At 51.5% G+C, this 21,107-nt stretch overlaps 1 protein-coding gene across 3 annotated transcripts in view; it reads left to right on the forward strand.

Annotated features, from left to right (window-relative positions):
- The first annotated feature begins 4,351 nt into the window (after positions 1–4,351).
- The window catches only part of SSU72 (SSU72 homolog, RNA polymerase II CTD phosphatase), a 33,442-nt gene continuing 16,686 nt past the window's right edge, over positions 4,352–21,107 (forward strand). The window contains exons 1-2 of one of the 3 annotated variants that reach the window (XM_033228734.1): positions 4,352–4,763; positions 13,003–13,315. In XM_033228734.1, coding sequence (XP_033084625.1) covers positions 4,684–4,763; positions 13,003–13,315 — 393 coding nt within the window. In that variant the 5' untranslated portion in view covers positions 4,352–4,683. The remainder of the gene's footprint in view (positions 4,764–13,002; positions 13,316–21,107) is intronic. The other 2 variants (XM_033228735.1, XM_033228736.1) reach the window with 2 other exon arrangements.

Consider the following 21,107-nt stretch of genomic DNA (forward strand, 5'->3'; position numbering starts at 1 on the left):
TGTGGAGCGGCAGGGGGTGTGTAAGCAAGCACGGGGCCGTTCACTGTGCACAGCCAGGTATGCCAGCTGCAGTGGGGCAGGCAGCTCCAGGCACCAGCACAGGTGCCAGCTCTGTGCAAGTCTGCAGCTGGACCAGGAGTACCAGAAGTGGCTTCCATTGCAGGCACTGGGGAACATGGTGGCTCCCAGAATCTTAGAGATGCAAGGAGCTGCAGAGCCCCAAAGAGAGTGTCACAGACCTGGCTCAGGGAGCCCCCAAGTCTGGGCTCCCTGAAGGGCAACAGCTCTCTTCTCTCCTCCTTGTTGCCCATCATGTGGCAAGCAGGGGGTGTGTTTCAGCCTCGTTTGTGTTCCAGCTCTTTCCGTCCCACTATTCAGCAGGTCCCATGTTCTCATCCTGCGTCCAGGAAGAATGAGGTACGTGGATAACAGGAGGGTGAGCAAGAGAGGAGCTTCATTGAGCAACAGAACAGCGCTCAGGGGACCCGAAGTGAGTAGCTCCTTCCTGCAGGAGGATTTGTTGTCCCCACAAATCGAGGAGATCCCAAGGGGGTAGATCCTTCCCACAGCTGGTATTCCTGACATCTCTGTGAGTGTGGCTGAGTCTGGGGCTTTTATGGGCTTCAGAAGGGAGAAAGTGGGTGCTGATTGGCCCACAGGCAGCCATGGACGGGCCCAGAAAAAGCACCATAAATCTCGCTCTGGGCAGCAGACTCCACCCCAAACTGGCAGCCCAGCCCCCATGTCTCAGGCCATCCCCAGCTTGAAGGTGGGTCCTCACTGAACACCCACCCCTTTCCACCCAGGAGCCTCTGTGCCTCCTGCCGCCATCAATCATGTCGTCCACAGGGCTCAGGCTGTTCAGGTTGAGTGTTGCCTACAGGACTGGGCTGAGCCGCCCTCAGCCCCTCCTTGGCCTTACTCTCATGCTTGTGAGCACTCAAAGTCCAGAGGGGGCCTAGGCAGCAAGGGGCTGGCATGCCAGCACTGCCCTCAGTGTGTGCACACCTGGCTAGGTTGCAACAGCACCTAGGCTTGGCTTCAGCTTTGTCAGGAGTCAGGAGAGGCCAGGTAGAGGTGCAGGCACTTCTGAGCTTTCTGGGGTAGGCGGGGGTGGCATCTCAGCCCTGGGATTGCAGGGATACCTGGGTCCACAGCTGTGGCTGGGCAGATGCAGCTACTCCCAGAGAGTGGGCTCCTGTCCGGCCAACTTGGAAGGGGGCAGGGCTCCCACATGCTCAGTGGAGCACACAGTCCCAGCTGAGCCTCCCCTACTGCAGCCAGCATCTTCCCAGCAGCTACTCAAGAGAGGCTGCCACTGCCATCAATGGTATAACTGACATTTCACAGTCAATAGCTTCTGCTGGTAACGTCACAAAAACCTGATCTAAGAGATCTTTAGTACCTATTGGTTACATAAGGTATCAAATAAGTATGTCAATACTATATGCTGTACATGGGGAAATTCCTCTGGGAACACTGAGACCCATCCACACATAACAAGAAAACAGGCACATGGCGGCCAGGCGTGGTGGCTCACACCTGTAATCCCAGCACTTTGGGAGGCCAGGGTGGGCGGATCACGAGGTCAGGAGATTGAGACCATCCTGGATAACATGGTGAAATCCCATCTCTACTAAAAATACAAAAAAAAAAAAAAAATTAGCTGGGCGTGGTGGCGGGCACCTGTGGCCCCAGCTACTCGGGAGGCTGAAGCAGGAGAATGGTGTGAACCCGGGAGGCAGAGTTTGCGGTGAGTGGAGATTTGCGCCACTGCACTCCAGCCTGGGTGACAGAGCGAGACTCTGTCTCAAAAAAAAAACAAAAAAAACCAAAAAAAAACAGGCACATGGTTACAAGTCTCACCTAATTTCCTATGGTCATTTTATTTATTCAACTGGTTTCCTTTAATTTCTATTTTTCTGATTTTGTTTTCTAATTTTATTTGTTTTTAATTGCTTTCCTTTAAGCCTGGGTTCGTGGGTCAAAACCAATATGCAAACTGGGATAGTAATATTACTATGAATTTTACCTTGTATTTTCCCCTTTTAAACTTATTCATTGCCATATTTTGCAAAAGTACAATGTCTTTTTTTTGAGACAGAGTCTCGCTCTGTTGCCAGGCTGGAGTGCAGTAGCACGATCTCAGCTCACTGCAATCTCCACGTCCCGGGTTTAAGCAATTCTCCTTCCTCAGCCTCCTGAGTAGCTGGGACTACATGTGCGTGCCACCACGCCCAGCTAATTTTTATATTTTTAGTAGAGACAGGGTTTCACCATGTTGGCCAGGATAGTCTTGATCTCTTGACCTCGTGATCCACACGCCTCGGCCTCTCCTGGGACGACAGGTATAAGCCACCGTGCCTGACCTGAAAGTACAATTTCTAACAGAATAATGCTGACACAGCACTTTGAGAGGATAGAAAAAGACGACAGAAGCGACAAAAATTGAAGTTAATAATGGACTCTAGGTAGACTTAGCCTGAGAGCACACCCTTCAAACCTCTGATGCTCAAATACCGTAAAAAGGGTTTTGACAATGACTCCCAGCAGTCTCTCCCTCCAGTGTGGGAGCAGACCAGCTACCTGGAACAAGTTCATCCCAGCACGGGGAGTATCAAAACTTAATTACAGGATGACTCATCAGTGATGCATTGGGAGAAAGATCTCAACCAAAAGGGGGAAAATATCCAAGTTGTCAAATAAAAGTCGACTCACTGCCGGGCGCGGTGGCTCAAGCCTGTAATCCCAGCACTTTGGGAGGCCGAGGCGGGCGGATCACAAGGTCAGGAGATCGAGAGCATCCTGGCTAACACGGTGAAACCCCGTCTCTACTAAAAAATACAAAAAACTAGCCGGGCGAGGTGGCGGGCGCCTGTAGTCCCAGCTACTCGGGAGGCTGAGGCAGGAGAATGGCGTGAACCCGGGAGGCAGAGCGTGCAGTGAGCTGAGATCTGGCCAGTGCACTCCAGCTTGGGTGACAGAGCGAGACTCTGTCTCAAAAAAAAAAAAAAAAAAAAAAAAAAAAGTCGACTCACTTATGTTTAAAAAATACCTTGACAAATACAGCTGGGAAAGGCCATGAAGGGCGAGTTCTCATGAATAAGTAATAAGAAAAACTATCACAAGATTCTGCAAAAACCACAACCTTGCACTAAGGCAACCTCACACAAAAAAATACTTCAGCAAGGACAGCTGCCCAGCAACTGCCTGTCCAATCCTGCATTGGGAGTACGCTTGTTACTGTTCTTTGTGGCCAAGGTTAATTATTTCCAAACCATTATCTTCCTCTTCATTTTTTCTTTAAAAACCGTTACTTTCCTGAATGCGCAAATCGTTTACTATGGCAGGCATATTCGCCAACGTCCTATTCCCAAATAAATATTTTCAGTTAGATAAGTTTTTTTTTTCTTTTTTTTTTTTTGAGACGGAGTCTCGCTCTGTTGCCAGGCTGGGGTGCAGTGGCGAGATCTCGGCTCACTGCAACCTCTGACTCCCAGGTTCAAGCGATTCTCCTGCCTCAGCCTCCTGATTACCTGGGATTACCGGCATGCACCACCACGCCCAGCTAATTTTTGTATTTTTAGTAGAGACAGGGTTTCACCATCTTGGCCAGGATGGTCTCGATCTCCTGACCTCGTGATCCACTAGCCTCGGCTTCCCAAAGTGCTGGGATTACAGGCGTGAGCCACCGCGCCCGGCCGAGAGCCTGTTATGAGGTTGACAATCATTATATTCCCTCTCCCGTCCGTGGCGCTCCCACAGCAAAACATCCACCCACTGCCCACCGTGAGGCTGCATCCAGGCAGACAGGCCCCGCTGGGGGACAACACACTCGCGGTGACTGAATATACTGTAACTTGACCCACATCTCAGACCAGCAGGCGGCCTCTCCAAGGAAGCCCGAGGCGAGGAAGACCCTAGTCGACGTGCACTCCCAGCCAGGTCTGTCACAGGTCGGCCCTCGCATTTAAAGGTTAAATGTTGAAGGGCTTTCATAAAAGAGCGATGTGCTCCTGCTTGTATGAGCCGGGGCCGGAGGACGGTAACAGCGACACGGGACGGGAGCGAGCCTCAGAATTCAGGAATGTCTGTGGCTCTTCGGGACAGCGGAGGGAGTAGATCTAGTGAAGCGCGACGACTCTAGGGTGGCAGAAGTGAGAACTGTGGGCCCCACGGGGACCGAGGGAACGCAAAAAATCGTCTCAGGACACAAGACGCCGGGCCGTGGAACGGTCCTCAATGCTCTCTCGGGTAAGCGCGGCATTTCACATCATTCTCAAACGCAGCGGCGACACCTTGTGACGTCTGGGCGTTCGGCGCGGCGCGCGTCACACTAGGCGCCGGCGCGGGGTGCTGACGTCAGGACGCCGGCGCCGAGCGCCGTGACGCTCAGACGGTGCTTGTGGAGTGCGGGTCTCTGCTGCGGACGCCGGGGGCCGGCGCGGCGTTGGCCGCCCCCGGCCTCGCCGTGTGCAGCGCGCCCGAAGGCCAGTGCTTGCGCTCCGTCCGCGGCCCGGCGCCCGGGGTGGGCGGGGAGGTCGCCGCGCAGACGCCGCACGCTGCGCCGCCGCTTTAGCGTCGCCCGCTTCCGGCCGCGGCGGCCGCCATTTTGCTCGCGCGGAAGCGCTGCGGTGGGGTGGGAACCCAAGCGGGAGAGCCGCGGGCTGTGGGGCCGCAGCCATGCCGTCGTCCCCGCTGCGGGTGGCGGTGGTGTGCTCAAGCAACCAGAACCGGAGCATGGAGGCGCACAACATCCTCAGGTAGTTGGGCTCCGCCCTGGCCCCGCGCGCTCCGCTCCGGCGACCGGCCCGCCCTCCTCCCCGGTTCCCTCTGGCCCGCGCCGGGCGCCCTGAGAGGAGGCCGGGCTGCGCTCGAGGGTCTGCTGGTTGGGATGGCAGCTGGACAGTAGCGCGCGGCGCCCACACGCGGGTGGGCATCGCGGGGAAGGCAGGTTCCGGGACGAGACGCGTGCTGTCCCGTGGTCCTTCGAGCTCCCCGAGGCCGGGTGAGGGGTGCGAGGGTAGCGGGCAAGGTGAGGGGCTGGGCGGCGGCGGCCGATCGTGGTTATTTCGTGTGCGTCGTTGGCTACCTTTGCTGGACACGCGCACAGCATAATCTCGGCAAAGAACGATGTTGTAAATAAGAAAGCGGTCTATATTTTTAGTACCATGGATTTGTGTGTTTGGTACTTCTTGTTTTCTTTAGCAAAAAATCCTCTCTTCCTCCCTGGAACGCCTCCAACCGGTAGTTTCTGGAATACAACGAGGATTTGGTTTGGCTCTGCTGGTTTAAATTCGCTGCTAACTGGTCTTCTGTGACTTTTGCGTAGCATCTGTCTAATGAGAGTTTATTTCTGCTTGATACAAGTAGTTTGTTCAGTCACATAGCAAACTGAAACTGACCACTTTACTTACAGTGAAAATTTGGTATATGTGTCAACTTTGATAGTAAGACATAATTGAAACGGCTTTCCCCCCCACAAAGTTACCTACGTGAAGTTTAAACGAAAACAGTATCTCACTCCTCTTATCGCAACCCAGCTATAACTTTCCTGAGCAACTTGGGAATATTAGCAGTCCCTCTTTTTTTTTCTCTTTTTAACAGTGTCACGCGGGCCAAGCACAGTGGCTTACGCGTGTAATCCCAGCACTTTGGGAGGCCGAGAGTTCGCGACCAACCCCCCCCCCCAAAAAAACAGTGTCAAGTGTTCGTGATCTGCTGATTCTCTTTTTTTCTTTTTTTTTCTGAGATGGAGTCTTGCTCTGTCGCCCAGGCTGGAGTGCAGTAGCGCGATCTCGGCTCACTGCAACCTCTGCCTCCCGAGTTCAAGCGATTCTGCCGCCTCAGCCTCCGGAGTGGCTGGGATTACAGGTGCGTGCTACCACGCCCGGCTAATTTTTTTGTTTTTGTTTTTGTTTTTGTTTTTGAGACGGAGTCTCGCTCTGTCGCCTAGGCCGGAGTGCAGTGGCGCCATCTCGCCTCACTGCAAGCTCCGCCTCCCGGGTTCACGCCATTCTCCTACCTCTGCTTCCCGAGTAGCTGAGACTACAGGCGCCGGCACCACGTCTGGCTAATTTTTTTTTTTTTTTTTTAGATGGAGTCTCGCTCAGGCTGGAGTGCAGTGGCGCGATCTCGGCTCGCTGCAAGCTCCACCTCTCAGGTTCACGCCATTCTCCTGCCTCATCCTACCAAGTAGCTGGGACTACAGGCGCCCGCCGCCACGCCTGGCTAATTTTTTGCATTTTTAGTAGAGACGGGGTTTCATCGTCTTAGCCAGGATGGTCTTGATCTCCTGACCTCGTGATCCGCCCGCCTCGTCCTCCCAAAGTACTGGGATTACAGGCGTGATCCACCGCGCCCGGCCTTTTTTTTTGTATTTTTAGTAGAGACGGGGTTTCACCAGGTTAGCCAGGGTGGTCTCGATCTCCTGACCTCGTGCTCCATCCGCCTCAGCCTCCCAAAGTGCTGGGATTACAGACGTGATCCACCGCGCCCGGCCTTTTTTTTTTGTATTTTTAGTAGAGACGGGGTTTCACCAGGTTAGCCAGGGTGGTCTCCATCTCCTGACCTCGTGATCCATCCGCCTCAGCCTTCCAAAGTGCTGAGATTACAGACGTGAGCCACCGCGTCCAGCATTTTCTTTTTCTTTTTGGTAGAGACGGAGTTTCACATGCTGGCCAGGCTGATCTCTAACTCCAGACCTCAGGTGATCCGCCCGTCTCAGCCTCCCAAAGTGCTGGGATTACAGGCGTGAGCCACCGCGCTCGGCCTGCTTGTTGAAGAAATTCTTACTGTAGAAAATGAAAGTGGTTCCTCAGAAGTACCATTTTGGTGTCCATTTGTCTCTCCGTGTGTTCACGCATGCATCAGGGAGATAAGCTCTGATTCTGTTGTCTGCTCCATAGTTAATATTAACATCATTAGTTTCCTTTTTTTGTCACGAGGTGCTTTATTTTCGTTATTGATACAAATAATTTTCTATAATTCCCCGGTCAAATGGGAGAATTTGGCAGTCCGATTTTGGGGGGGGGGGGGGGCGTTCCCCACGGAGACCCACAGGCTGGTGGCGTTGGCGCTGAGTGCCCAGGTTCACAGCACAGCTTGTGGCTTGTGTCCATCTTGCAGGTGGCTCTTCTTTGCACATCACCACTGAGGTCTCGGGGGTGAAGGGGGCAGGAAATCCTCCAGACTCTTAGGAAATTTCACTCCACTTCTCCTGCTCAATGGCCTCTGGTGGGTAGGGTGTGTTGTGCTGTGTCTCCGTTTTCTAGCTTCGCCTTATTGAAGTTGGAATTTATGTCTGTTGTCATTTTCACTTTTTTTGGTTTGTTTTCGAGCCAGGGTAAGGCTGGAGTGCAGTGTCATGATCATAGCTCACCACTTCAACCTTAAATATCTGGGCTAAGACGATCCTCCTGCCTCAGCCCCCGAAAGTATTTGGATTGCAGGTGTGAGGCACCGCACTCAGAGCACTTTTGCTTCTGGAAATTACCTATTTATGTCCTTACCTATGCCTATTCGTTTGGGTTTGTTTAGAAGGTTTTAATACTTATTTAGGAAATCTGTGTGATAGTGTTTTTCTGTTACAAGCTAGGAAAGCTTGTGAAAGTCAGATTTAGAGAGTCTTTTAGGTATTACAAATGATGTTTGTGAAAAGCTTCGAAAATGCTTATGGTAAGTGAAAAAAGCAGGAAAATTGTGTATGCGGTTGGGTAGGACTACATAAAACTGCACAGGTAAGCTGAAATAAAATTGTCACAAGGAATTGTAGTTAACTGAACATGCACAGTAGCTAGTTGATCAGTGAACCTCGCCGCCTTTGAAAATTTTGGGCCTGGCAAGGTGGCTCTTCTGCCTATAGTCCCAGCACTTTGGGAGGCTGAGGGAGGAGGTTTGCTTGAGCCCAGGAGTTTGAGCCCTGGGCAACACCGTGAGACCCCCCCATCATTACAAAACAGTTAAAAAATTAGCCACATGTGGTTGTACATGCCTATAGTTCCGGCCACTTGGGAGACCAAGGTCTCTTGAGCCCAAGAGATTGAGGCTGCAGTGAGCTATGACTGCCACTGAACTCCTGCCTGGACGACAGACCAAGTCCCTGTCTCTAAAAACAGAAACAGAAACAATTTCATCCTATTGAAAATCAGCGTGGACTCTATTTTCCTGATAAATCCAAGTGATAAGAAGTGGTGACATCAGTGTTCTCTGGGGTGATCATCTTTGATGTTTGAGACTAAATTGTTTCAAATACCAGTCCTGGGAGTCCTTATGTTTTCAGGCAGTGCGGGAAGACTCTGCCTTACGTTTCCACAGAGCCTCCTGCGCTTTGTACTCCAAGGATTAAAGTGTCCCCTTGGAACCAATTAGTTTTTTTGTTTGTTTGTTTTTGTGGGTTTTTTGTTCTTGTTTTTCTGGTTTTTTTGTTTGTTTTTTGAGACAGAGTCTCACTCTGTCGCCCAGTGCGGTGGCGTGATCTCAGCTCACTTTAGCCTCTGCCTCCTGAGTTCAAGCAATTCTCCAGCCTCAACCTCCTGCATAGCTGGGACTACAGACATGTGCTACCACACCCAGCTAATTTTTTTGTATTTTTAGTAGAGACGGGATTTCACCATGTTGGCCAGGCTGGTCTCGACCTCCTGACCTCAGGTGATCCGCCCACCTTGGCTTCCCAAAGTGCTGGGATGATAGGCATGAGCCACCATGCCTGGTCTTATTTATTTATTTTTACAGACAGGGTCTTACTGTGTTGCCCAGGCTGATATTGAACTCCTGGCCTCCCAAGTAGCAGGGATTACAGGCATGCACCACCACGCCCAGCTAATTTTGTATTTTTAGTAGACAGGGTTTCTCCCTGTTGGTCAGGCTGGTCTCAAACGCCTGACCTCAGGTGATCCCTCCTCCTCCGCCTCCCAAAGTGTTGGGATTACAGGCGTGAGCCACCGTGGCCCACCTGACAGCTTCTTCATGATAGTTTTTTGGGGTTTTTTTGAGACAGAGTCTCACTTTGTCACCCAGGCTGGAGTGCAGTGGAACCATCACGGGGCCCACTGTGACCTCTGCCTCCCGGGTTCAAGCGATTCACCAGCCTCAGCCTCCGGAGTAACTGGGATTATAGGCGTGCACCACCACGCCGGGCCTTTTTTTTTTTTTTTTTTTTTAAAGTAGAGAGGGGGTTTTGTCATGTTGGTCAGGCTGATCTCAAACTCCTGACCTGAAGTGATCCACCTGCTTGGTCTCAACAAAGTACTGGGATTACAGGCCCTGTGATAGGTTTTTGGTTCTTGTAAAGATAGTTATTTGGCATACCAGATAAGTCCTTGTCTGGAAGATTAGTGTACAAAGGCATTGGCCCTTCAGGCAAAGCTTGTTGGTGTCAGGAGTGTTTTCCAAACTGTCTTTGCTTTGATGTAAGAAACACTGTTGGGGCGCAAGCTGGCTGCCCTGCCAATTGCATTCGTTTAGGAGAACAGTGCTTGTGTTGCTAAATAGCCTTTTTGCCGTTTGTGAACATTTTGTTGGGGGAGAAACAAACTGCATTTTGTTTTGAAATAGGCTTTGCTGAAAGGAACGCCCAGCAGGTGGTGGGCTCCTGTCAGTGTTGTGAGACAGGCTGTCTCCTTTGGCTGCTGTGGTCACGCTCATCACGGGCTTGTTCGTGCTTTTTTTTTTTCTTGAGACAGAGTCTCGCTGTGTCATCGAGGCTGGAGTGCGGTGGAACAATCTTGGCTCACTGCAAGCTCCGCCTCCCGGGTTCACGCCATTCTCCTGCCTCAGCCTCCCGAGTAGCTGGGACTACAGGAGCCCGCCACCACGCCCGGCTAATATTTTGTATTTTTAGCAGAGACGGGGTTTCACCGTGTTGGCCAGGCTGGTGTCGAACTCCTGACCTCAAGTGAACCACCACGTCCGGCCCTTGTTTGTGCTTTGATGGAAAGTATTTCATTGTATGTCGTCTGAATTGGTAAGGAAGTCATTTTAGGCTTGTTCCTTCTCACGTGTGCTGCCTGTGGTGTGCCCTGTGTCTGGGCCTCCGTCACCCTCTCAGTCACAGCCAACAGTTGACTTTATTGCTTTAGCCTCACATTTCCATCAGGATCTGTGGTTATGACTGAATGTCGGGAATTTTAATTTTAGCATTTTCACGTTTATTTCACAGTCCGGGTGCCGTGGACACGGGTTTGTAGCCACGGATCGCTGCTGCTGCTGTTCCACGTTTCTGGCCGTGTGTGGTAGATGTTTGGGGAGCCGGGTTGTGTAGCTCGGGACATCTAGGGATGTAAGGACTGACGCACCTGTCCTCAGTGTCGGGGGACTCAGGTGTTTCACATACACTAGACAAGCACGGCTTCTCGATGTGTGCGTGGGTGGCGTGTGTGGTTGTACAGCAGGGTGCTCTCGGGCTCTGTCTCTTCCTCTACTCATCCTTGGAGGTGTGTGTGGAGCCACACGGCCTGTCGTGCCCCATGGATGGATGTTCAGCTTATCTGTTCGTCTGTGGCTGTGGAAGGCCAGCAGCGGACATCCTGGAGGCAGCCACGTTGCGGAGGCACATGTGTGTTCATAGGGTGGGTTTCTAGAGCCAGTGTCTGTGAGAAAGGCACAGGTGGTTTTCACTTGCTGGGTGTTGCCCCATTATCCACGTAGAGGCTGGTTACATTCCAGCAGCCCCCTCTGCCTGAGTTTTTCCTCCCTTGTGACACTGTTACTCATTCAACATTCAGTAAATTTTTTTTTTTTTTTTTTGAGACAGGGTCTCGCTCTTGTCGCCCAGGCTGGAGTGCAGTGGCGCGATCTCAGCTCACTGCAACCTCCGCCTCCAGTTTCAAGTGATTCTCCTCCCTCAGCCTCCCAAGTAGCTGGGACTATACAGGCGCCTGCCACCTCGCCCAACTAATTTTTTGTATTTTTAGTAGAGACAGAGTTTCACCATGTTGGCCAGGATGGTCTTGATCTCCTGACCTCGTGATCCACCCGTCTCGGCCTCCCAAAGTGCTGGGATTACAGGCGTGAGTCACCGTGCCCGACCTTACTTTTCTTTTTTTAAAAATAATGTGGAACTCCTCATGTGTTTGTGTGTCATTCTTGCTCAGGAGCGAAACAGCGGCACTTTTCTGAACAAGGATGACAGGCCTGTGAGAGGAGTTTAGTGTTAATGGAAGTGTGTGTGCGCCCTGCGCCAGGCAGATTCCTTCAGATGCAGACCTTTTTTGATTTATAAATAAAGGTAGGATGAGAAGTCTGTATTTTTTAGATAATTATAAGTATCAGTTGTGACTTTAAAAGAACACGTGTTCTGTACCAAACTAACTTTTTTTGTTGTTTTTTTGAGACAGAGTCTTGCTCTGTTGCCCAGGCTGGAGTGCAGTGGCATGATCTTCAGTTTCTGCAACCTCTGCCTGCTGGGTTCAAGCAATTCTCCTGCTTCAGCCTTCCGAGTAGCTGGGGTTACAGGCGTGCACCACCACGCCCAGCTACATTTTTTTTTTTTTTTTAGTAGAAACGGAGTTGGGATTTTGTCTCTTGGCCAGGCTAGTCTGAGACTCCCGGCCTCAGGTGATCCATCTGTCTCAGCCGCCCACAGTGCCTGGATTACAGGTGTGAACCACCGCGCCCGGCACCAAACTAACTTTTTTCATGTAACTTGTTGTGACAAACTTAAGTATGGTTGTCAGCGATGACGGAAGAATTTTCTGATCTTACCCGCACTCCATCAGCGTTTGGAGACGATCTTTCTCCTGGTGTGAACTGGAGCTCATTGGTGGCAGTTTACAAGTTTCCTGTTCAGCTCTTTTCTCCAGTTGATTAGGAAAAGTATTTGGTCAGTTTCCTCACCTGTGACTAGGAAGCCCGAGGTGCAAGCGCCGTCGGACCCATTGCAGCGTCTGTTCTCTGCCTGCAGCACCCCTGAGCCTGTGGGACTCCTTTGGGTGTTGGGTGTTGGTTCCCATGGTGGCAGCATCGTGGGGGTGTCGGGAAACTGGGAGAGACAGTTTCCTGTGGTGGAGCGGGCAGTTGAACCTTTACAAGTCCCTTAGAAATCCTGTGAACTTGGATCCTCCAAAGCCAGGACGTCGGTCGATGGCTAACATGTTCTGATGAAATCTTCCCCAAGTCCACATCAGTTAGTCCTTTCAGTTTAAAGTAAAGCCTTAAACAAGCTCTGATGTTCAGATGTGGCTTTGTAATGGTCAGTTCTGGTTTGGTTGTTTTTGTGCAACTTGCTACAGAATTTTTATTTACTTATTTGAGACAAGGTCTTGCTCTGTCGTCTAGACTGGAGTGCAGTGACATGATCTCGGTTTACTACAGCCTGCTCGGGCTCAGGCAGTCCTCCCACCTCAGCCTCCCGAGTAGTTGGTACCACAGGCACATGCTACCATGCTTGGGTGATTTTTAAATTATTTGTGAGACAAAGTCTTGCTGTGTTCCCCAGGCTGGTCTCAAACTCCCGGGCTGAAGCGATTGTCCCACCTCGGCCTCCCAAAGTACTAGGATTACAGGTGTGAGCCACATGCCTGGCCCAAAATATTTTAAATATTTAATTTGATTCAGTTTTTTGTTTTGTTTTGTTTTGTTTTGAGATGGAGACTTGCTCCGTCACCCAGGCTGGAGTACAATGGCGTGATCTCGGCTCACTGCAGCCTCCGCCTCCTGGGTTCAATTGATTTTCCTGCCTCAGCCTCCCAGGTAGCTGAGATTATAGGCAGTCACCACCACACCTAGCCGATTTTTGTATTTTTAGTAGAGACAGCGTTTCACCGTGTTGGCCTGACTGGTCTTTATCTCCTGACCTCGTGATCCGCCCGCCTCAGCCTCCTAAAGTGCTGGGATTACAGGCACGAGCCACCGCGCCCGGCCTAGATTAAAAATTTTAAGATATGTTCTCTACTATGAGCCAATGAAATTACTCATTTTCTTTCTTTCCCATTTCCTATCCCGTGCTTTTGGAGTTTTGTGTCTTAGTGTGACTGTGACTCTTTCTCTCCTTTTGTCTTTCAGCAAACGGGGATTCAGCGTCCGATCCTTTGGAACAGGGACTCACGTGAAGCTTCCAGGACCAGCTCCCGACAAGCCCAATGTTTATGATTTCAAAACCACATATGACCAGATGTACAATGATCTTCTTAGGAAAGACAAAGAACTGTATCCCAGCGGGTTGCCCTTTAAAAACCCCCCGTGTGGTCCTTCCTGGAAGGTGTTACATGTGGCTCGGGCACAGGAGGCGTGTCACCCTGTGCAGTGCACACACTGGCTCCTCCTGTCTTTGCGAGAACTTGGTTTCTATTCCTGGTGCACATCGGATCGTCCACGGGTTAGTTCCAGTGCCACCCATGGCATTAGGCGTGGTGAGGCGCACAGACATGGTGTGGGGTTCACATTGACGTGGTCCAGCAGAGGGTTGTGACATAGCATGAACCAGGGATGCTTAGGTGAGGAGGTGGAACCCACAAAATCCCATTGCTTTTCACACTTCAGGGCTGCCCCGTTATTTCCTTTGCCAGGTAGGTGTGCGTGCATATGTGTGTGTGTGTGTGTGCGCGCGCATGCGTGCATGTCTGATACACATGGAGCTGGGCTGCTTCACACATCTGGTGAGGTCCTTAGAGGGTCAGATGAAGAAGAGGGCCGAGCTTGCTACCCAAGCTGTCAGAAGAAATGATGGGAGAGAACGTTCCTTCATTTCGGAGGACGCAGAGCAGACTGGTCTGCCACTAAGACTCCTGTAGAGAGAAGAGTATTCAAATAGATTCTGATGGATGCAACACCAGTTGCATAATGGTTATGACAATCAGTGCCCAGGTGTTTGACCAGGCATTTCATGGTCACCCCCATGCTAATGAAAAGTTTCTGGATCTCCTTTTGTTATAGTGAGTGATTTGTAGTTCTCACAACGGTGGCCATACGTATTCCAAATGGAAAGAGAATGAGGCGTCAAATGCAAACCCTTTTGTCTTCATGTTGGCACTGTTGCCATTCCTGCCCTCACCCAACATTGTCTTCATATTGGCACTCTTGCCATCCCCACCTGTTCCCAACAGGGTCTCACTCTCACCCCAGCTGGAGTGCAGTGGCGAGATCTTGGCTCACTGCAGACTCATTGCAGCATTCGCCTCCCAGGTTCCAGCAATTTTCCTGCCTCAGCCTCTCAGGTAGCTGGGATTACAGGTGTGTGCCACCACACCCGGCTAGTTTTTGTATTTTTAGTAGAGATGGGGTTTCACCATGTTGGCCAGGCTGGTCTTGAACTCCTGACTTCAGGTGATCCACCCTTCTCAGCCTCCCAAAATGCTGAGATTAGAGGTGTGAGCCACTGTGCTTGGCCCTACTCTTGTTACCTTGTTTTTTTTTTTTTTTTTTTTTTTTTTTTTGAGACGGAGTCTCACTCTGTCGCCCAGGCTGGAGTGCAGTGGCCGGATCTCAGCTCACTGCAAGCTCCGCCTCCCGGTTTACGCCATTCTCCTGCCTCAGCCTCCCGAGTAGCTGGGATTACAGGCGCCCGCCACCTTGCCGGCTAGTTTTTTTTTTTTTTTTTTTTGTATTTTTTTAGTAGAGATGGGGTTTCACCGTGTTCGCCAGGATGGTCTCGATCTCCTGACCTCGTGATCCGCCCGTCTCGGCCTCCCAAAGTGCTGGGATTACAGGCTTGAGCCACCGCGCCCGGCCTGTTTTTTTTTTTTTAATGGAGTCTTACCCTGTTGCCCAAGCTGAAGTGCAGCGGCTTAATCTCAGCTCACTGCAGCGTCCCCCTCCCAAGTTCAAGCGATTCTCTGCCTCAGCCTCCCGTTGTAGTTGGGATTACAGGCACCCGCTACCGTGCCTGGCAAATTTTTGTATTTTTAGTAGAGATAGGGTTTCACCATCTTGACCAGACTGGTCTTGAACTCTTGACCTCGTGATCCACCTGCCTCGGCCTCAAAGTGTTGGGATTACAGGCGTGAGCCACTGTGCCTGGCCTCTTGCAATTTTTAATAAGCTAAAAAAAATTCTTATGCACAGGTAGATTAATTAGGTAGCCAGGAAGGGCCCCTGAACGTCTTTCTAGCAAAACTTAGAACTGGATCCCAGCTGTCACTGCACCTTCTGCCCTCCCTGCTGTCTCCTCTGTCAGTTACAGTTAGAAGGTTGTGGGTGAGGACGCTGGGCAGAGTCCAGGGCATCTGCTGTCAGCTCCCAAGCCCGGCCTGCCTGCTGAGCCTTCTGGGCGTGCCGCAGTGGAGAGTGGTGCTTGTCATGCCATGGTGCTGGGAGCCATCCTGGGGGAGAGGTGGGCTCACTGTGCGTCGATGTAAGTCCCGGGGGACCGTCAGCAGCACGTCCTGCTGCCCCTCTCTCTGCAGAAGCCCTGGTAACCTGCGTGTGGAAAAATCTCCCTAAGGATTTCTGAGGAACTGTCAGTAGACCATGTCCTCGTCCACCCCGTGTGGAGCACAGCTCCAGCATGGCTCTGCTCCCGTCGTGGAGCAGGTCGGGCTGTGCCTCGGAAAGGAGGCTCTCCTGACATGCCTTTGTGCGAGCTCCCCGTCTGTGCTGTCTCCACTCCTGAGCCTTACGGCAGTGGGTGACCACAGAGCCCTTTCCAAGAGTCTGGTTTAGGACTGGGTCTTCCCGTCACCCTGGTGGAGGCTATTGTCTCATATCATGATTCACATTAAACTCTGATGTGCCATGAAGCTTACCCTGAGATCCTGTTTTTGAAAATTATTCTTCAGTTAGCACTGTTCATTTTGAAATTCTTGTATTCAGTAAGAGAAAGAAAAGCAGATAGTGATGCACGTCCTCACACTCCCTTGATTGGTGTAAGCTCAGCCCTTCATGTCAGCCCACTGTGACCTCCTGGGTTCTGGACCTGGGAAGTACTTGCCACGTTCTGCAAGGACTGAGTCCAGCTTCAGCAGACTCATCCGGAAGGACTTGCTATAGGGAGAAAATGAACCTGTCTCTGGTCATTCTAGAAGAAGGAGCTGAGCCCAGTGTCCCAGAATTTGGAAGCTCCCCCTTTACAGAGGGACTAGGGGTCGGCGGTCTCCCAGGAAGCATCCGCCCAGAAGAGCCCTGCATGCGTGCGTGCGCTCTAGGTGTGTGGTGGGGGGAAGGAGTGGCAGCAGGGGTGCTGTGGCCATAGGGGTGCGCTGGGACATTGTCAGCCACAGGCTCTGCCTTGGAGACCTCTTGTGGGAAACCGTCGCCTGTGGTGGCCCCTCAGGAGGTGCTGGGAGGAGCGTGCCTTCGTCGCCTTGCTTACTTCGCTCAGGGCAAAAGGTGCAGAATGGTGAGCCTGCCACTTAGCGAAAGCTCTTCCACATGCTGCCCTCGGCCTGGAAAGGAGTGAAGTGCCCAGGCTGTTCCCTGTGGATATCAGCACGGTGCCGGGTGGGGCCTCAGGGGTGTTGAGATGCGCAGTCGGGAGGACCCCGATAGCGTTTCCTAGTTAGTGATGGGGGCAGAGGGCCTGCGGGAAGTAACTGGTGCAAGTGAGAGCCCCAAAGCAAATCTGCCCCCCAGCAGCCAGCGTGTTGGCAGAAGTCATGGCTGTAGACTGCAGTGGAAGCAGATCTTGAGGTCAGAAGTTTGAGACCAGCGTGGCCAGCATAGTGAAACCCCATTTCTACTAAAAATACAGAAATTAGCCAGGCATGGTGGCACACGCCTGTAATCCCAGCTACTCCGGACACTGAGGCAGAATTGCTTGAACCTGGGAGGCGGAGGTTGCAGTGAGCTGTGATTGCGCCACTGCGCTCCAGCCTGGGCAACAGGTGACACTCTGTCTTCAAAAAAAAAAAAAAAAAAGGAAGATGTGCCTTGGGAGGAAAATGCTGTTTGTTCAGAGGCGGGGTCGAGGGGGGCCCTACCACCTCTGCCATCTGCCTGCTTGCCTCATGGCCAGGGCCTGGTTTCTCGATGCGTACCAACCTCACAGAATTTCTGATAATTAAATTAGGAGATGCACACACACAGCCTGAGATAGAGTGTTTTAAAGCCCTCAGTAAATTTTGGCCAGTTGTCCTATTAGTATTGTAGTACTTAATTTATTTTATTTATTTTTTTGGATATGGGTCTTGCTGTGTTACCCAGGTTTGTCTCGAACTCCTGGCCTCAAGTGATCCTCACACCTTAGCCTTCCAGAGTACTTGGATTATAGGCGTGAGCCACTGTTCTCAGCTTTCATTTCTTTTTTTTTTTTTTTTTTTTTTATTGAGACGGAGTCTTGCTCTGTCGCCCAGGCTGGAGTGCAGTGGCCGGATCTCAGCTCACTGCAAGCTCCGCCTCCCAGGTTTACGCCATTCTCCTGCCTCAGCCTCCCGAGTAGCTGGGACTACAGGCGCCCGCCACCTCGCCCGGCTAGTTTTTTGTATTTTTAGTAGAGACGGGGTTTCACCATATTAGCCAGGATGGTCTCGATCTCCTGACCTCGTGATCCGCCCATCTCGGCCTCCCAAAGTGCTGGGATTACAGGCTTGAGCCACCGCGCCCGGCCAGCTTTCATTTCTTAATGAAAATCTTCTTGACTTTCTATGAGGTTACCTGCTGGTCAACCCATGCTAAAGTCAAAAAACCCTACAATGAACCGTAGTAAGTTAGAGACTATCTGTATTTGGCTATAGACAGCTGATTTTTTTTTTCCCCAGAAGCCAGAAGTGAGCCTGAGGGGTTGAGGGACTTGCTGCCTCTGAAACCTCCTTTGGGGACTGTCCAGGGTGCGAGTCTAGGTTTGCAGCACTGGGATGTGAACCCTCTGTGAAGTTAAACAAGGCCCTGCGCAGGGGCCACGCCTGCAATCCCAGCCTAGGGAGACCCAGGCAGGAGGCTCACTGGAGCCCAGGAGCCAGAGGCCAGCCTGGGCAATATAGCAAGCCTCCATCTCTACAAAAAACACAAAATAGAAGTGGGTGTGGTGGACACTCCTCTGGTCTCACAGCCACTCAGAAAGCCGAGGCAGCAGACCACTTGAGCCCAGGATGCTTCATTGAGCTGTGATTGTGCCGTTGCACTCCATCCAGCCTGAGGAAGAGAATAAGACTGTCTCTTTTTTAAAAAGTTTCGTATCGACGTTTTCTTTTTTTCTTTTTCTTTTTTTTTTTTTGAGACGGAGTCTCACTCTGTCGCCCAGGCTGGAGTGCGGTGGTGCCATCTCCGCTCAGTGCAAGCTCCACCTCCCGGGTTCACGCCATTCTCCTGCCTCAGCCTCCCGAGTAGCTGGGACTACAGGCGCCGCCACCATGCCCGGCTAATTTTTTGTATTTTTAGTAGAGACAGGATTTCACCTGTGTTAGCCAGGATGGTGCCAATCTCCTGAACTCGTGATCCATCTGCCTTGGCCTCCCAAAGTGCTGGGATTACAGGCGTGAGCCACCACACCTGGCCTGTATCGACATTTCCTTTTGAGAATTAATAGTATATATACATGGGACTGGATGCAGTGGCTTACACCTGTAATCCCAATGCTGGGAGACCAAGGCAGGTGGATCACCTGAGTTCAGGAGTTTGAGACCAGCCTGGCCAACAGGGTAAACCCACTCTCTACTAAAAGTACGAAAAGCCAGGTGTGGTGGCACATGCCTGTAATCCCAGCATTTGGGGAGGCCAAGGCGGGCGGATCACCCAAGGCCGAGAGTTTGAGAGCCACCTGACAAACACGGAGAAACCCCCGTCTCTACTAAAAATAAAAAATTAGCCAGGCATGGTGGTGCATGCCTGTGGTCCTAGCTACTCATGAGGCTGAGGTAGGAGGATTGCTTGCACCCGGGAGATGGAGGTTGCGGTGAGCTGAAGTTGCACCATTGCACTCCAGCCTGGGCAACAAGAATGAAACTCTATCTCCAAAAAAAGTACAAAAAGTAGCTGGGTGTGGTGGCATACACTTGTAATCCCAGCTACTCGGGTGGCTGAGGCAGAAGGGTCACTGGAACCCAGGAGGCAGAGGCTGCAGTGAGCTGAGATTGCCCCAGGACTCCAGCCAGGGTGACAGAGTGAGACTCTGTCTCAAGTAATAATAATAGTAGTAGTAGTATATATACATGGACCAGGGAGGGGGGTCTAAGCTCCCCTGACCTTTGTAGACAAATGGGAACTCTCTCCTGTGCAGGTTCTCTTGTTGGACGGACTGACCATTTTATCCAGAATCATTTTTATTGAGATAAAATGTACAAATCATGCACTTCCCCGAGTTGCGTGTCCAGTTCTGTGGGTTTCAGAACATTCATGGAGTTGCAGCCATCACCACAATTGGTTTTGAGGCGGTTTGGTCTCCCAGGGCCTTCAGCTGCTGCTGCCCATTCCCCACCCAGTGCCTATAGCTGCCTCCTGTGTTACAGATCCGGCCATTCCACACCATCCAGTTTATGTACAGCCTTTTGTTCTTTCACAGAGTGTACGTGGAACTATTTCTCTTTTTTTTTTTTTTTTTTTGAGGCGGAGTCTCGCTCTGTCGCCTGGGCTGGAGTGCAGTGGCGGGATCTCAGCTCACTGCAAGCTCCGCCTCCCGGGTTCACGCCATTCTCCTGCCTCAGCCTACCAGTAGCTGGGACTACAGGCGCCCGCCACCTCGCCCGGCTAGTTTTTTGTATTTTTTAGTAGAGACGGGGTTTCACCGTGTTAGCCAGGATGGTCTCGATCTCCTGACCTCGTGATCCGCTCGCCTCGGCCTCCCAAAGTGCTGGGATTACAGGTGTGAGCCAACACGCCCAGCCTCCTTTTTTTTTTTTAAATTGAGATGGAGTCTCGCTCTTTCGCCCAGGCTGCAGTGCAGTGGCCCGATCTTGACTCACTGCAAGCTCCGCCCCCTGGGTTCGAGCGATTTTCCTGCCTCAGCCTCCCGAGTAGCTGGGGTTACAGGCATGGGCAACCACGCCTGGCTAATTTTTGTACTTTTAGTAGAGACAGGGTTTCACCATGTTGGCCAGGCTAGTCCTGACCTCAAGTGATGAGCTCTCCTTGGCCTCCCAAAGCTCCGGGATTACAGGGGTTGCCACTGCACCTGGCCTGTGTTTTAAATTACTCATTTGTTCATGTCTGTCCTCTGAATTCATTGTCTTTTAGATTAACTTCTGTATCTGCCAACTTCCCGGTGGACATTTCCTTGTCTCAGAGTAAAATTTGGTAGATTTCTTTTTTGAGACAGAGTCTCCCTCTGTCGCCCCTGCCGGAGTGCAGTGGCATGATCTCGGCTCACTGCAATCTTTGCCTCCTGGGTTCAAGCGATTCTCCTTCCTCAGCCTCCTGAGTAGCTGGGATTACAGGTGTGGCGTACCACCATGCCTGGCTAATTTTGGTATTTTTAGTAGAGATGGGATTTCACCATGTTGGCCAGACTTGTCTTAAAACTCCTGACCTCAGGTGATCCACCTTTTTTGGCCTTCCAAAGTTTTGAGATGACAGGTGTGAGCCACTGTGTCCGGCCCCATGTGTGTATATGCTAATCCAGATAAGGAGTATAATTCCCAAAAAGGAAATGCTGATGTGAAGCTTTAGTTATTTATTTACTTACTGTTTTGAGACGGAGTCTCGCTCTGTCTCCCAGGCTGGAGTGCAGTGGTGCGATCTCCGCTCAATGCAAGCTCTGCCTCCTGGTTTCACGCCATTCTCCTGCCTCAGCCTCCTGAGTAGCTGGGACTACAGGCGCCCGCCACCTCGCCCGGCTAGTTTTTTGTATTTTTAGTGGAGACGGGATTTCACCGTGTTAGCCAGGATGGTCTCGATCTAACCTTGTGATCCGCCTGCCTCGGCCTCCCAAAGTGCTGGGATTACAGGCTTGAGCCACCGTGCCCCGCCAAAACTTTTAAAAAGAGACAGTCTTGCTGTCTTGCCCAGGCTGGAGTTGGAGTGCAATGGTGTGATCAAGGCTCACTGAAGCCTCTTGGGCTAAAGTGATCCTCCTGCCTCAGTTTCCTGAGTAGCTGAGATTCCTGGCTCTTCTTTGTACTTTTTGTAGAGGTGGAGTCTTGCTAGGTTGCCTAGACTGGCCTCCAACTCCTGACCTCATGTGATCTGCCTGTCTTGGCCTCCCAAAGTGCTGGGATTACAGGTGTGAGCTACCATGCCCAGCCCAGAAATGATCTTTTTTTTTTTTTTGAGACAGAGTCTTACTCTGTCACCTAGGCTGGAGT

The sequence above is a fragment of the Trachypithecus francoisi genome, unplaced genomic scaffold, assembly GCF_009764315.1.
Source record: "Trachypithecus francoisi isolate TF-2019V2 unplaced genomic scaffold, Tfra_2.0 Lachesis_group12, whole genome shotgun sequence".
Classification (NCBI taxonomy): domain Eukaryota; kingdom Metazoa; phylum Chordata; class Mammalia; order Primates; family Cercopithecidae; genus Trachypithecus; species Trachypithecus francoisi.